Source organism: Dendrobates tinctorius, unplaced genomic scaffold, assembly GCF_039654945.1.
Source record: "Dendrobates tinctorius isolate UK_male_01 unplaced genomic scaffold, ASM3965494v1 ptg000036l, whole genome shotgun sequence".
Classification (NCBI taxonomy): domain Eukaryota; kingdom Metazoa; phylum Chordata; class Amphibia; order Anura; family Dendrobatidae; genus Dendrobates; species Dendrobates tinctorius.
Window position 1 is genome coordinate 14,792,879 of NW_027361704.1, and position 17,333 is coordinate 14,810,211.

The following is a 17,333-nucleotide window of genomic DNA, read 5'->3' on the forward strand; positions in this document are numbered from 1 at the left end:
TTCCATAAAGGAGGCTGTGTGATTATTTCAAATAAAGGACTTTATTCTGGCTGTGTATTTATTTACCATATAACTATAATGGATAGGTGTCTAGTTTCAACTGCATGTGAGGAATTATTTTGGGCGCATTAAGACAACATTTTTGTTGATACCATTTTGAGATTTGTTATGAGTATGACTTTTTGATTGCTTCTTATAGCACTTATTGTGATTCACAATTTTGGTATTTCTTAAGTTTTTCCTTTTAGCAGTCGTTAACCGATTGGGTTAATTAATTTTATATTTTGATAAATCTGACTTTTTTGAATTAGCGTTTTCATATACATCTCTGGCAAAAATTAAAAGACCACCACATCAAAGCCCTGTCATGGGCAGCCCATTCTCCAGACCTGAACCCAATTGAAAACATCTGGAATGAAATCAAGAGGATGATGGATAGTCACAAGGCATCAAACAAGGAAGAACTGCTTATATTTTTGCACCAGAAGCAGTGTGAAAGACTGGTGGCAGGCATGCCAAGACGCATGAAAGCTGTTTTTAAAAATCATGGTAATTCCACAAAATATTGATTTCTGAACTCTTACTGAGTTAAAACTTTAGTATTGTTGTTTCTAAATGATTCTGAACTTGTTTTCTTTGTATTATTTGAGGTCTGAAAGCACTGTTTTATTGTTTTGTTTTTTTTAAGTTTTGACTATTTCTCCTTTTCAGAAAAAAAAAATGTATTGCTTGGAAATTTGGAGACATGTCAGAGATTTGTAGACTAAAAGAACAATTTACATATTACTCAAAAATATATCTATAAATTTTGAAGTGGTCTCTTAATTTTTGTCTGAGCTGTATTTGTCTTTTTTATTTTTTGGGAACTTTCATTTTTTTATTTTTTTCAAACATACCATAGATGTTGATCTTGACTGAAAAAAACAGAAATGTAGAAATTTTTGCAAATTTATTAAAAAAGAAAGCCTGAAATATCACATGGTCATAAGTATTCAGACCCTTTGCTCAGTATTGAGTAGAAGCACCCGTTTGAGCTAGTACCGCCTTCTTGGGAATGATGCAAAAAGTTTTTCACACCTGGATTTGGGGATCCTTTGCCATTCTTCCTTGCAGATCCTCTCCAGTTCCGTCAGGTTGGACAGTGAATGTTGGTGGACAGCCATTTTCAAGTCTCTCCAGAGATGCTCAGTTGGGTGGTCTAGGTCAGGGCTCTGGCTGGGCCAGTCAAGAATGGTCACGGAGTTGTTCTGAAGTCACTCCTTTGTTATTTTAGCTGTGTGCTTAGGGTCATTGTGATGTTGGAAGGTGAACCTTCAGCCAAGACTGAGATCCAGAGTACTCAAAGAGGTTTTCATCCAGGATATCTCTGTACTTGGCCGCATTCATGTTTCCTTCAATTGCAACCAGTCGTCCTGTCCCTGCAGCTGAAAAACACTCCCATGGCATGATTATGCTACCACCAAGTTTCACTGTTGGGATTGTATTGGGCAGGTGATGAGCAGTACCTGGTTTTCTCAACACATACCTCTTATTATAAATATCACAAAAAAGTTCTATTTTCGTCTCATCAGACCATAGAATCTTATTTCCCATAGTCTGGGAGTCCTTCATGTGTTTTTAGCAAACTCTAAGCGGGCTTTCATATGTCTGGCACTGAGGAGAGGTTTTCCTTCAGGCCACTCTGCCATAAAGGCCCGACTGGTGGAGGGTGTCAGGGATTTACTTGTCACTCTCAGTTCCCGCTTTGGAACTTGCAGCTCTCTGGTGCCCACATTACCCCCAGGTCAGTCAAAGAACTGCACCTAGAATAAGTAGTTGCTAGAAAGGCTGCCTTGTTGTGTACTGGCTATTGGGCACTCTGCAGTGAGGGTGGGTTGTATATCCCCAGTCTCAGGCTGGAAATACACAAATAAACCTCTGTTCCATCACTGCCAAATCCACGAGAACACTTTGCTGCCACCAGCTCCTTGTTTGACATTAAAAACAATATCGGGTCAGGAGCCCATCCACAGGGTAGCGTAATTTAATGTGGAGGTTGTGGCAGTTCGTTCCTAGAGAAAGGAAAACAAAACTAGTAAGTTTTATAGACTTAATCCAAAAAATATAGGCAGTGTTTTCAAAAATACAAAAGATGTTACAAAACAAACAAAATACAGTATATACAGACAGAAGTAAAAGGGATTAAAATAAGAACTTACACACTGGTTTGCCGTGTGGATGAGGGGCAAGGGGAAACTTCCCAGAACAAAGGGGTACAAATGCATAGCTTTCTGCAGCTGATTCCCCAGGCAAAAGACAACTTACTAATTGAGCATCCTAGATTTATACCTTTCCCTTGCTGACCCCACTGAGGGGGTGGCTGAGCTAGAGGATATACTCCCCCTTCTAAATAGTTCTTAAAATCTTCTCTTTGTCATAACTCTGGGTGAAAATCTTGGAAAGAGAGAACAGGGCTATCATTTTTCTTATTGCGACATTATCTTTCATTTAAGACCAGATATGACGCATCTGGATGGGGCGAGCGGGCAGAAATCCGTTTATTGGTTTTTGGCATCCGCATAAGCTACAAAACGTTGCTGTGACTAGCTCTAATTATGCAGATTCCGGAAATATATTTGTCCTGCTCCTATGACTATTTTGTGTTATTAAATATCAGTATTTGCAGATGATACAAAACTATGTAAGGTAGTTAACACAAAGGAGGACAGTTTGCAACTACAGACAGATTTGAGTAAATTTGAGAATTGGACTGAAAAATGGCAAATGTGGTTTAACACAGATAAGTGTAAGGTTATGCACATGGGAAGGAGAAACAGATGCTATAATTACTAAATGGGAAACTGCTGGGGAAATCAGACATGGAAAAAGACTTAGGCATCTTAGTCAATAAGAAGCTAAATTGGAGTGTCCAGTGTCAGGCAGCTGCCATCAAAGCAAATAGGGTCATGGGATGCATTAGAAGAGGTCTGGGGACACGAGATGAAAACATAATTCTCCCTCTGTACAAATCACTCGTCAGACCACACTTGGAGTATTGTGTGCAATTTTGGATGCCGGTGCTCAAGAAAGACATTACTGAACTTGAAAGGGTTCAAAGGCGGGCTACTAAAATGGAGTTGGATCACTACAATAGAGGGCGAGAGTACGGACACGGAAGGCAAGGGGAAGGAATTTTTTTTCCCTATGGAGAAAATTGGCTTTTACTCTGTGGGTTTTTTGCCTTCCCCAGGATCAACAATGCAGAACAGCTGCACTAAAAATAGGCTGAACTAGATGGACATAAGGTCTTCCTTCAGCCTTCAAAACTATGTTACTGTTAGCACGCAGCTAGGCAGGGCGGGCTTCCCGGAGTGGACCCTCTGGACCGTGGCACCGCGGGGACCCCGGACGAACAACCAGGTGGAACTGACCCCTATACAGGGATCGTTTGGAGCAGGTCCAGGGGTTCGAATGCCACGGCAGCTGGAACCAAGAGGGGCGGCTCGGAATGGACTGCTGGGACTAACACGTGTAAACAGGACTGGAGTAGGACTGCCGGAGCAGACATGGACAGGCATGGCTGGAGCAGGGCTGCAGGTACAGACACAGATTGGCAGGACCGGAGTAGGACTGCAGGTACGGACACCGGAAAACAGGACTGGAGTAAGACAGCGGGTGCGGACACAGGAAGACAGGACTGGAGTCAGACAGCAGGTACAGACACTGGAAGACAGGACTGGAGTCAGACAGCAGGTACGGACACCGGAAGACAGGACTGGAGTCAGCCAGCAGGTACGGACACGGAAGGCAGGAATGGAGTCAGCCAGCAGGTACGGACACGGAAGGCAGGACTGGAGTCAGACAGCGAGCACGGACACGGAAGGCAGGACTGGAGTCAGACAGCGGGTACGGACACGGAAGGCAGGACTGGAGTCAGACAGCGGGCACGGACACGGAAGGCAGGACAGCAGGGCTGCAAGGAAGCACAAAGTGATCAGTAGGAGGCAGCCTAATGCGAGGCAACCACAGAACCTAGAAGGCTGTAGCACAACAACGATCAGGCGCCTCCACTAAGGGAGCGCGGCCTGATATAAAGGCAGCTGTGCCCCCATTGGTCCGGCGGTGCTACCGGGTCAGAGCACCGCCGGAGATAGGATCAGGAATAGTGAGTCGGCCACGGCCCACGGCGCATGCTCAGGGCCTGCAATGACGTCTCCGGCCGCGGGCCGGTCAGAGGAGGATGCCAAGGCCGGGGCTGGAGGGAGCGAGGCTGTAGTGCAAGGTAAGTACGAGCGCGCGCAACGGGGGGCCCGGTGAGATGCGCGGCAGGAGGCCTGGGGACCGTGACAGGAGGTATAGGGGCCGTGACAGTTACTATGTTACTATGTAAATTCGAGTTTGAAGGAACAAAGAAACATGTGCTTAAACAATGCCGGACTTAACCGGGCAAGAGCTCACATTACACAAAGTTGGTTTACCTGCAGGGAGGGGCGAGTGGACATTCCATCAGGGAGAATGAGGGTGCTGGTGCAGCTGTGAGGGGGATGTTTGTGAGCTGTGCCTGCACATGGGGCTTCGTGTGTATACTGCACAAACCTAATGGGTGAGTGGCAGCATGTCCTTCAAAAACCAAGGCGATTCAGCAAGAAATTCTGGATAGGTGCTTTGGTTATTTATGCAAGAACGTATATTTTCCTGACAGAGGGATGCAGTGATAGATGACTTTGTGGAACTTTCTCCCATCTCTCTCTCCTGCATCTGTGGAGCTCAGCCACAGTGATTTTGGAGTTCTTCTCTCTCACCATGGCTCTTCTCCCACGATTTCTCAGTTTGGCTGGATGACCCGGTCTAGAAAGACTTATGGTGGTCCCAAACTTCTTCCATTTAGGGATTATGGAGGCCACTGTGCTCTTAGGAACCTTGAGTACTGCATAAATTCTTTTGTAACATTAGCCAGATCTGTGCCTTGCCACAATTCTGTCTGAGCTCCTTGGCCAGTTCCTTTGACCTCATGATTCTCATTTGGTCTGCCATGCGCTGTGAGGTCTTTTATAGACAGGTGTGTGCCTTTACAAATCAAGTCCTTTTAATTTAATTAAACACAGCTGGACTCCAGTGAAGGAGTAGAACCATCTCAAGGAGGATCACAAGGAAATGGACAGCATGTGACTTAAATATGAGTGTCTGATTAAAAGGTTTGAATACGTGTGACCATGTGATATTTCATTTTTTCTTTAAAAAATTTGCAAAAATGTATACATTTCCGTTTTTTTTTAGTGAAAGTGGGGTGCAGAGTGTACATTAATGAGAAAAAAAAATGAACTTTTTTGAATTTACCAAATGGCTGCAATGAAACAAAGAGTGAAAAATTTGAAGGGGTCTGAATACTTTCCGTACCCACTGTAGATTCTAGATTTCTTTACATATCATAGCCAATATATTTTTCTCAGTGTAGCACATTTGTACCTAACTATGTTAGAAAATAGTGATAATAGTAATAATATTAATAATGTGACTTTAGGAATAGTTTTCAGATTCATTCCTGCTATAAAGTTGACGTTATCATATTTTACCCGTTGAGAAGCAGGTGCATCCTTTGCTAAGTAGCTTGCTTCAGAGGAATTAGATTTAAAAGAACTATTGGTACAGCTGATGTCAAGTCAAATGTCAGAGTGCACTGAAAAGGACAAAGAGAAGGCTCGCTTAAGAGAATTAGAGGGCAATGTGAATTATTTTAATTTGTTTAGGTAAGAATAACTGAAGGACAAAGGGCTTTTTAACTTGAAGAAACAAAGAGAGATGCAAGGTCGGATCTATTTGGTGTGATTTCACATGTAATTGTACAAATAGAATTTTTAAAGGGGTTAAAACCTTTACATAATGTTTAACAGGGCTTAAGGTAACAAAGAAAAATATTCAGAATTGAGAGTCCTCAGTGGTTGATACCTTTTAATGGCTAACTGAAAAGATGGTAAAAAATTTAAATGCCTAATGAAAAGACCTGAGTATTCTTGAAAGCTTGCAATTTGTTACCATCTTTTTTAGTTAGCCATTAAAAGGCTAACTACTGGCTAACCCGGTACAAAGATGCATAAGTAATATATATCCGGTTGTTCCAGTTTCAATATTATTTCATGACCCCACTGCCCTAATGCTGCTTTACTTCTGAGTAAAAGAGTAGTCTATCATTGCAGTCCTGTAAAAGAATGAGATATTTAAGGCAGCAAGTTAATAGTTGTTAAAGATGATGTGTTAGGCCTGTTTCACACTTCAGTTTTCTGGCGTCAGTCAAAATCCGTCATTAGCAGAAAAAAACGGATTTGCCTGGCGGATCCGTCTTTTTACACATAGACTTGTATTAGCGACGGATTGTGACAGATGGCCATCCGTTTCGTCCGTTGTGCGACGGATCCGTCGGAAAATAGGGGTCCATCGGCCAGAAAAAACGTCCATAGGAACGTTTTTTGTCTCCGTTGAAAAGCCTGACAGTGGCAGATCCGTCGCCGTCCGTCGTCTGCTAGAATGGACGCCTATGGGCGACTCATCCATCGCTGTCCGTCGCTGGATTCTGTTTTTTCAAACTGAGCATGCCCAGAACTATTTCTCTTCATTTAATTTAACCCCAAAAGCCGTTCTGGCACTGAAAAGTCTCTCTCTTTCTCTCTCGCTTTCTCTTTCTCTCTCGCTTTCTCTCGTTCTCTCTCTTTCTCTCTCCTTCTCTCCTTCTCTCTCCAGAATCCTGTCCCTTTAAAATTCCACCAAATGCTGCTTCGACGGATCCGTCAAAAAAACAGATCCGGTGCATCAGTTTTTTACAATCTGCACAGGATCCGTTTTTTCAACACTTTTGACGGATTGTGACTGATTCTAAAAGACTGAAGCAGGAGAAATGTACATATGTAAGGATGTGAGTGATTTTGAAACAGAACAAATGATAATGGCTTTATACTATCAAGATAACAGCAGAGAAGACCCTGGTGGACCTATGTAGGTGTGCACAAGATCAATCTTCCTACAGATCATTCATCCATAAATTCACCATGGCTCAAGATTGAGCCACAGTCAGTTTTAAAAAGCAAACAAAAGAACACTAGGTCAGAGCATCTCCAAAACTGTGAGTTTTTTGTGGTGTTCCTGGTATTCACTGGTACTTTCCAAAAGTCCTGTACTTTATCTTCACCAACAAACATTCCTAGGAACAATTGTTTAACAATAATCGTGCAGTGTAAACTAAGTACTGCACCAAAGATTATCGTTCTCTGCAGCGCATCATCCAATCGTTGTGAGCAGAATTCACACTGTCAAGAAGAATGGCAGTCTATGCTACCATTATACTACTGATTGTTCAGTGTTAACAAAAGATTCTCCAAAAAGCATTATAAATAGCTAAGCGTAAAATACGCTAGTAAGACCCAAACAAAGTGAGCTGTAGGAACGACTCATTGAGAGAGTAATAGAAAAAGGGGAGGAAACTGAGTCCAAGGTACATAAAAGGTATAAGTTTATTAGGTACAAAAAGGCACATATTAGGACAGACACAATAAAATGGTATTGTAAAAGGAGAGAGTAAGGCTAGGTTCACATTTGCGTATGGAGGAGCTGCGGCTGTCTGCGGACTTCCTCCGTGAAGCTCTTCCCACCGCCGCACCTCCTCCGGTCAGCTCCGCCTACATCTGCATACTTCTGCTTGCGGCCTGCGTACCCTATCTTTAGCATCGTTTTGACGATGCGTGCCCGCATAAAATTCCAAAATGATGCCTTTGGCACGTGTCGCCGCATCGTCAAAGCCACACATGCGGAGGAATCCGCATACAGCGGCATTATCTGCGCACCCAATGCTAAACATAGGGTATGCAGGCCTCATGCAGAAGTAGGCGGAGCTGACGGGAGGTGGTGCGGCCGTGGGCGGAGCTTCACAGAGGAAGTTCGCAGACGGTCACAGCTCCTCCATACGCAAATGTGAAGCCAGCCTAAGAGATGAGAGGAGAATAGATTAAAAAAAAACCAGAGGTAGAACTGGCCAAGTGCACTAGAGTGTACTAACCCATAAGTGAAGGGAAGAAATTAATTAGGGTAAATAAATAACAATGAGACACTCCAGATATGCAAATATCTAATGGAACAATAGAAGTGACATGTTTAAAGCAGTCAAAGGTGCAGAGAGCTGAGAGGGGTAAATTAATCAAAGTCACAGCACAATGGCCGAAAATCCAATAACTGACTGTAGTCAGTGTTGCCCTCAAAAAACAGCAATCACCTGCATCCCAGACGGTAAATGTCACAACAGACCATAGAAACGATCGATGGGGAGTGGCAATACAGGTATGGAGGCTGTCCAAAACCCATTAAGTAGAGACAATAGGAAAGACAATAAATACCCATGGCTACAGAGGGAAGACTGCATGGCCTGCTGACCCTGATGCGCATTTTGCAATTGAGTTGCTTTCTCAAGGGGACAGCTGATCGGTGCACTCCTCCCTCTGCAGCCATGGGTATTTATTGAAATCTTTCATATTGTCTCTACTTAATGGGTTTTGGACAGCCTCCTACCTATTAAAGACCACCAACTGTTAACCCCTTCACGACATGCGCCATACATGTACAGCGCATATCGTGTCTCCCCCTTTGATGCAAGCTCCAGCATTGAGCCCACATCTTTCCCGGCACATGTCAGTTGTTTTGAACACCCGCGGCTGTTAACCCATTAAATTTCGCTGTCAAAATTTGACAGCGGCATTTAATGTGTGCTTCCGAAAATCGCACCCCAAATCCCGCCCTTCATCGAAAGATCGTATCTGCACCAAAATGGTAAAATTAAAATCATCAGCTCGACGCACAAAAATAAGCCCTCACCCAACCCAAAATCATGAAAAATGGAGACGCTATGGGTATCGCAAAATGGCGCATTTTTTTAACCCCTTTACCCCCAAGGGTGGTTTGCACGTTCATGACCAGGCCAATTTTTACAATTCTGACCACTGTCCCTTTATGAGGTAATAACTCGGGAATGCTTCCATGGATCCTGGTGATTCTGACATTCTTTTTCTCATTACATATTGTACTTCATGATAGTGGTAAAATTTCATTCATACAACTTGCGTTTATTTGTTATTTAATTTTTATGCTCTTAATTCACAGAGATATGGCACACAAAAATCTTAATAAGTAATATTTCCCACATGTTTACTTTACATCAGCACAATTTTGGAACCCAGATTTTTTTTTGTTAGGAAGTTATAAGGGTTAAAAGTTGACCAGCGATTTCTCATTTTTACAACACCATTTTATTTTTAGGAACCACATCAAATTTGAAGTCACTTTGAGGGGGTCCATATGATAGAAAATACCCATTATTAACACCATTCTAAAAAAATGCACCTCTCAAGGTGCTCAAAACCTTATTCAAGAAGTTTAGTAACCCTTCATGTGTTTCACAGGAATTTTTTGAATGTTTAAAAAAAATGAACATCTAACTTTTTTTCACAAAAAAATTACTTCAGATCCAATTTTTTTTATTTTACCAAGGGTAGCAGGAGAAATTGGACTGTAAAAGTTATTTTGCAATTTGTCCTGAGTGCGCTGATACCTGATATGTGGAGGGGAACCACTGTTTCGGCGCATGGCAGAGCTCGGAATGGAACGAGCGCCGTTTGACTTTTTCAATGCAAAATTGGCTGGAATTGAGATCGGGCACCATGTCACATTTGGAGAGCCCCTGATGTGCCTAAACAGTGGAACCCCCTACAAGTGACCCCATTTTGGAAACTAGACCCCCCAATGAACTTATCTAGATGTGTACTGAGCACTCTGAACCCCCAATGGCTTCACAGAAGTTTATAACGCCCGGGCGTGAAAATAAAATTATATTTTTTCCACAAACATGATCTTTTGGTTGCCATTTTTTTATTTTCCCAAGGGTAACAGGAGAAATTGGACCCCAAAAATTGTTGTACAATTTGTCCTGAGTATGCTGATATCCCATATGTGGAAGAAAACTACTGTATGAGCACACGTCGGGGTTTGGAAAGGAAGTAGTGAGGTTTTGGAATGCAGACTTTGATGGAATGGTCTGCGGGTGTCATGTCGCATTTGGAGAGCCCCTGATGCGCCTAACCTGTGGAAACCCCTCACAAGTGACCCCATTTTGGAAACTAGACCACCCAAGGAACTTATCTGGATGTGTGGTGAGCACTTTGAACCCCCAAGTGCTTCACAGAAATTTACACAAAAATAATTAAATTTTTTCCAAAAAAATGATATTTTTGCCACTATTTTTTTATTTTCCCAATGGTAACAGGAGAAATTGGACCCCAAAAGTTGTTGAGCGATTTGTCCTGAGTAGGTTGATACCCCATATGTGGGGGTAAACCACTGTTTGGGCGCATGGCAGAGCTTGGAAGGGAAGGAGCACCGTTTGACTTTTTCAATGCAGAATTGGCTGGAATTGAGATCAGACGTGATGTTGCATTTGGAGAGCCCCTGATGTGCCCAAACAGTGGAAAACCCCCCAAATCTAACTCCAACCCTAACCCCAACACACCCCTAACTCTAGCCCTAACCCTAGTGGGAAAATGGAAATAAATACATATTTTTTAATTTTATTATTTTTCCCTAACTAAGGAGGTGATAAAGGGGGTTTGATTTACTATTTTTAGCGGGTTTTTATGGTTTGCATTTGCAAGACGCTTTTTATTGTAAAAATAGTTTTTGCATCACCACATTTTGAGAGCTATAATTTTTCCATGTCATGTCATGTGAGGTCTTATTTTTTGCAGGATGAGTTGACATTTTATTGGTACCATTTTTGGGCACGTGACATTTTTGATCGCTTTCTATTCCGATATTTGGGACACAGAATGAACAAAATCCAGCATTTCATGAATTTCTTTTGGGGGGTGCATTTACACTGTTCCGCGTGTGGTAAAATTAATAAAGCGATTTTATTCTTCGGGTCAGTACGATTACTGCGATAGCTCATTTATGTCGTTTTTTAATTTTTTTTGGCGCTTTATACAATAAAAACAATTTTATATAAAAAAATCATTATTTTTGCATCGCTTTATTCTGCGAGATATAACTTTTTTAATTTTTGCTGATGACGCTGCATGGTGGCTCGTTTTTTGCGGGACAAGATTACGTTTTCAGCGGTACCATGTTTATTCATATCCGTCTTTTTGCACTTTTTGTTCAGCGTTATGATGATAAAGCATTGTTTTTTGCGTAGTTTTTTTTGAGGGGGTTCACTGAAGGGGATAACTAGTTGGACAATTTTGTAGGGCTGGTCGTTACGGACGTGGCGATACTAAATATCTGTATTTTTATTTTTTCATTTATTTACAAAAAAAGAATTGGGGAATTTTTTTTTATTTATTTAGGGATATTTTATAAATTATTTTTACACTTAATTTTTTTTTTTCACTTTATTATATTGTCCCAATGTGGGACATTACTATATAGTGTCAGATCGCTGATCTGACAGTTTGCACAGCACTCTGTCAGATCAGCGATCTGACAAGCACAGCACAAGTTTTCTCAGTGCCTACTCTCAGCAGCCACTGAGGAAGCTGCCTCCCTGCAGGCCCCCGTGGCCATATTGGATCCGGGGGCCTGCAGGGAGGAGACCTTCAGAGCCTACTCCCTGCACGATTCCTCCCTAATCCCATGTTTGATCGCAGTGTGCCAGGGGTTGATGTGCCGGGTGCGGTCCGTGACCACCCCTGACACAGTGCCGGGTGTCAGCTGTGATAATCAGCTGACACCCTGCCGCGATCAGCGGCGCTCCCCCCGGGGGCGCCGCTGATCTCTCAGACGTACTATCCCGTCCCCGGTCATACGGGCCCAGGTACTGTGGACAGGATAGTACATCAGATGACAGAAAGGGTTAAACAAACTTTGGATTTTTTTCACCACTTAAATAAAAAAGAAACTAGACATGTTTGGTGTCTATGAACTGGTAATGACCTGAAGAATAATAATGGCAGGTCAGTTTTAGCATTTGGTGAACATTGTAAAAAGAATCCAAAGGACAGTTGTGGAATTGCACTTATTTTTGCAATTTCACCGCACTTGTAATTTTTTCCCATTATTGAGTCCATGACATGGTAAAACCAATGTGTCGTTCAAAAGTACAACTTGTCCTGCAAAAAACAAGCCTTCACATGGCCATATTGCTGGAAAAATAAAAAAGTTATGGCTCTGGGAAGAAAGGGAGCAAAAAAGCAAATGCAAAAGCGAAAAAAGGGCTCCGTCATGAAGAGTTAACATGCTTACAGTTTGGTGGTCGTTTAATATGCTTTCGTGTCTCCCCTTTTTCCCTCATAGATTGTAAGCTTGCGAGCAGGGCCCTCATTCCTCTTGGTATCTGTTATGATCTATGTGATTATTGTTATGCTGTAATGTCTATCGTCTGTACAAGTCCCCTCTGAAATGTAAAGTGCTGCGGAATATGTCGGCGCTATAGAAATAAAATGTATTATTATTATTAATATGCTGGTTACACAGACTGACCCCGCTTAAGATTCACATCTCACAGTCTAAATGTATACCTGTGTGCCTAAGTGTAGAAATCCTGTAATTTGTGAAGTTATGATGTTGTTTCTGTTTTTTAACATCTCTACTTACTCAACTTTTTTTTTAATGCCAGTTCAGTCAACTGCTTTCTTTTGCAACTCTCCAATACATAAGAATGCTTAACTTCCCTGGATTGGGAAGAAGGGAGAAAGTAATGTCCAACGCCCATGGCAATTATTTATATTTTTGGGAAACAAAAAGATTGGGCATTTGGAATCATCTGCTTGATTCCTCTTCCCTAGACAGATCTTATTTGGGGAGACTTGTGAGGCCTCTATATACATTTGATTGTTGCTTGATCTAGCCTAAAGCAGTGACTATGACCGACTTTAATGTGTATGGGGCCTTTAGAATATGGTGATGTAGGATTTATGATAAATGAACAATATCTGAACAATATCTGAGTAGGGAAAGCTGAAAAGGTTATGTCAACAAATTGGTTAGGGCAAAAGATTTAATTTGTTCCTCTACATTATAAATATTACTTCTGGTTTTGCTTGGTTCTCATTAATCTCAATATTAATGGACTGGACATGAAAGCAAGAAATGGGAACACAGAACCTTGTTCTTAGTGGATCTATATAGGTCTATAAAGGCGCTGTTGATGTAAATTCACAATGGATGTAAATTACATTTAAGAAAAAAGATAATAAAGCTTAGCTGATGTGGAATTTATTATAAAAGTTGCATTGATTATATAAATAGTTAATATTGCAAATTTTCTAATATTATACAGTGAAGTACAGTACTTGAATAGAATGTAGATGCATTTCCAGATACTATACTTTACAATCCAGTAAATCCATAATTCTGAGTCCACGACCAGTTCACTTACTTGTTTGCAGCATATACATCCGGAGTGTTTTCATTAATGTAAGTGCTTAGTGGCATTTAGGAACTTGGATAGTGCCCACAATATGCCGGTGAAGCTGCCTTAGGATGGAAATGACTTTTGATTTTTGCTTTTCTATTTGTGACTCCATTGAGCCTGTTACAGACGTCAATGCTGCTTAACCCAAATCCACTTCAAAATATTTCATTCAATGATGACTGAAAAGAACGGAGTCCCCAGATGGGAGCGACAACAATCCACAGAGGCTCTGGACCACCACAGACATGTGGTGCTTAGAATAATAAAAGACTATATAATTAGATTAGTGGATTTGTCTAATTTGGTATTTGTCTATTCCCCAGACACTAGTGCAGCCCTTGTGCAGATAAAGGCAGAAATTTACTACTGTGTCAGGACAGAGGACTGCAACTTCCAGTAAAGAGGGGGGAGCGGATAATTGTGGGAGGTCGCTGAGGGCATCTGGGTGACCTCACATAATTTACGGGCCTTTAGCGTAATGAAATTGTTGCAGTGACATGATGGTAAAAGCCTGTAATGGATTGGATACCATAATGTAATGAAATTACTCCCTTCTGCCTTTAAAAATGTTCAATTAATATTTACTGAGACCTGACAGACTTCAGTGTGTTTGCAGCTCTCTCAGACAGCCCGTAACAACAGAGAGAGCAGCACTCTACACAAGTCTCCTCCTGGGTGACGAGCATAGACTGCAAAGGGGGTGGAGGGACACCTTAGTGACAAGAAAGCCTGGACCCTGGTTCTCTAAAGCAGCTTTGTGACCCAGCCATCCTTTTGACTTTTCCTTCCTTTCTACAGGCAACTGGACAACAACCAGATTAGCTGCATTGAAGATGGAGTCTTTCGAGCTCTGCGTGACTTGGAGATTCTGTGAGTTGACTTCTTGTGATTTCTTGTCTTGTCTCTATGTACGTGTGTTCACATCCTTTCATGCTGCAGTGCTAGGAGAGCGAGAAAGAGACAGAGAAACCTGCCTGTTCCTCCTTTCTGTTCATGTTCCCTGCTGAAAGTGTTTCAACCAGTGCAAGTGAATTTTCTCACCTCCCACCGAGTAGGGTTACTGGTAATTACGCCACTGTAGAATATTGCTCTTCAGATCCTCTCGGTGAGCCTTTACTGTATCGTAATGAGATGCTAGGCTTCAATGATGCCATTGAGCAGCACATATAATGCAGATGACCTTTACTTGGGTTCATTAATGAGTTAATAGCTTCATCACAGACAATAGTTGTCACACAGAGCAGCACATGAGAGATCATCCAGTCTTAGGTTTCTCCACAATGCAAGTGTTCTCTCAGATCAGTGCCACACATACTAGCTTGTGTGCATTCTCGTCAGAATCGCCTTTCCCACCGTGCACATGGAATGATCCTGTATATGAAATGTAAGCATTGCCACAAAAAAAATCCATGGCTTTCATCCTCCTTGTGACCTTTCACTTGTTAGCTAAGAAAAGGCCGCCATCGCCCTATTGGAAGTGATAAATGTCTTCTTGATTCTGATTGCCACTGCAACTAGTTTTGTTGTATGTGGTAATAGTGAGCATGTGCAAGGTCGGAACGGGTAGTGAACTCTACAGTACAGATGAATTGGCAAGGCCTTGCCTAGACACGTGAGGAGGTTACACAGAGGCCATGATGCCAAGCATGTGGCACCGTGATATACTGCCAGTGAATATACAGCATATGCACAGACAGACTTGACTATACCACTGAATTTTAAAATGCGTTGTAAATTGACTCCATTGTATTTTTACTTCTGATTAAATAATCTCACACCCAGTAACAATAACCTAGCCGTTTTTATTGCTACTGAATTTAATTTATCTTGCTGTGATTCCTGATGTCTAAGAAAGCATTTTTCTAGTTTGCAAAGAGTTAACATCTTTAGTGCCAAGTCGAAATAATGGGATAAAAACTCCACAAAACCAGCCCCTTCTATACGTTCCTATTGCCTTTAATTTGCAGTGTCAGATATTACTGAAGTGGTGCATTTTCTATGCATAATGTACACTTTATGCTTTAATAGACTGTTTTACCATCTATTGTCATCTTCAGTATGGGCATGTGGTAAGAAACCCATCGATTCACGTTGCTAACTCATGCTGGTATGTGGAAATGAAACATTTAGGTGGCGCATTTGGAATGCCCATTCAGGCTATTGCCAATAGTTTCAGGACGATAATAAGGCTCATGATATGACAGACATGAAAGGATATATTGACAGCCAACTGATCCTACTGAGAATCTGCAAGGAAATGAAGAGTGATATAAATGGAAGAATAAAGATAAAGCAAAACAATAAAATACAAATAAAATCACAAACGAGGTAAATCCCAAATAAAATTGCCTATTTGGAGGTCATTTGTGCAGGTGACAGTCAGTTTCAGTGGCTTCTTATGGACATCTATTCTACCATAAAATGTAGTAAATAGTTTGGATCTATTTTTTTCCTTAAGTGTTGATCATTGTGAACTACATGATAATCTAACGTTAGTATACCGGCAAAGTCCAGGAGTCCGAACATGAGTATTAGATGGATATGCATTAATGGAATATTTGTAATTGTGACTTTTAGACATTTCCATTTAGCCTATGACTGACCATATCAAGGTAGTTTCTTCAGTAAGTTGGTAGTATAGAATAGGAATTCAGTATTATTACCAGGTATTAATCTGAGTTTCATAGTTCTGTCCATTTACCTAGAGAAGTTCATGGTGTGATCTTGTTCCAAGTTAATGTTTTTCTTTTACTATAACAAGCTCATTTAAAGGGAACCTGTTCATACGTCCCAAACAGCTGGCAGCAGGAATCAGAGCCTGGCTGGTTCCCCGATTGCAGCTACGTATGCTTTTCTTTAAAACGTTCCAGGGTTTCAGAGAAAGCAAACATTAAAGATCCGGCCTAGGACTCTATATAGAAATGATATATCCCAGTAGCCATCATCTTCCCACCTCGCTCTAGACGATTGTCAGGTCTCTCGCTAAGCACATACATTGAGAGACCTGTCAATCAACAAAAGCAATGTGGGGAGAATCCGGTCAGGGTTGGCGCCATACTAGTCTCTTATCTCACTATGGTCCTTGGATCTTTAATTTATGTTTTCTGTGAACTGCTGGAACGCTTCCTAGAAATTATACCTGATTGCAGTCGCACAGCTAGGCTCGGATTTATGCTGCCTTTTTCTTGGGCAGCATTAATTAAAGGGCAGGTTCCTTTTAAACATTAAAGGTTACGCTGATGAGATCTTACTGTTACTGAATGGCATTCTGTAGTTTATAGTTTGTGAAAAAGAAAAGCTAATGTTTAGATTGCTTCAGTGTTAAGGTCCTAGGCCCATGAGCATACTATGGCTCCATGCAGCCTTAAGTTGGACAAGGCCTTAGTATGGCACCCACTGACTTCTGTGAGACCCCCACTGTGCCTCTGTGCCTTATTTTTATATTGCAGCATGCATTTTGTCATTAATTGTCAGAATGTATATAACTAAAGTAAAAAATTGTGGAATGCTGTGTTAGACAGTGTAATATTGAGCTATTTTCTCCTGGATCTCCTAGAAAAGAATAATGTAATAATAAGGTTTCATCTAGAGCTCCATATAATGTTATTAGTGAGCCACAAAGCCTGCGTGTGCCTCTGTACAGCCACAATGTGTAGGAAGCAGAGTACATCTCTTCTAATGTAAACCAATAATCATATACAGATGTTACAGGACAAATGAGTTTAGCGAATGCAGCAAAGCTGGATCAGTCACGTGGAACAATGTTCCTTCAATATCTCCAGGTGGTGTTAGTGGTTTGCCATAAAAATGCTGTTATCACGGAGCACAAAGAAGTACCAGTTTATCAGCTCTGAGTTTTGCTAAATATGTACTACTAAACGGAATTCAGGCTCTTTATACGTTAGACACAATG

At 41.5% G+C, this 17,333-nt stretch overlaps 1 protein-coding gene across 2 annotated transcripts in view; it reads left to right on the forward strand.

Annotated features, from left to right (window-relative positions):
- Positions 1-17,333, forward strand: part of SLIT3 (slit guidance ligand 3) — a 1,050,869-nt gene that overhangs the window by 665,506 nt on the left and 368,030 nt on the right. For both annotated transcript variants that reach the window (XM_073573732.1, XM_073573731.1), the window contains exon 6: positions 14,219-14,290. In XM_073573732.1, coding sequence (XP_073429833.1) covers positions 14,219-14,290 — 72 coding nt within the window. The remainder of the gene's footprint in view (positions 1-14,218; positions 14,291-17,333) is intronic.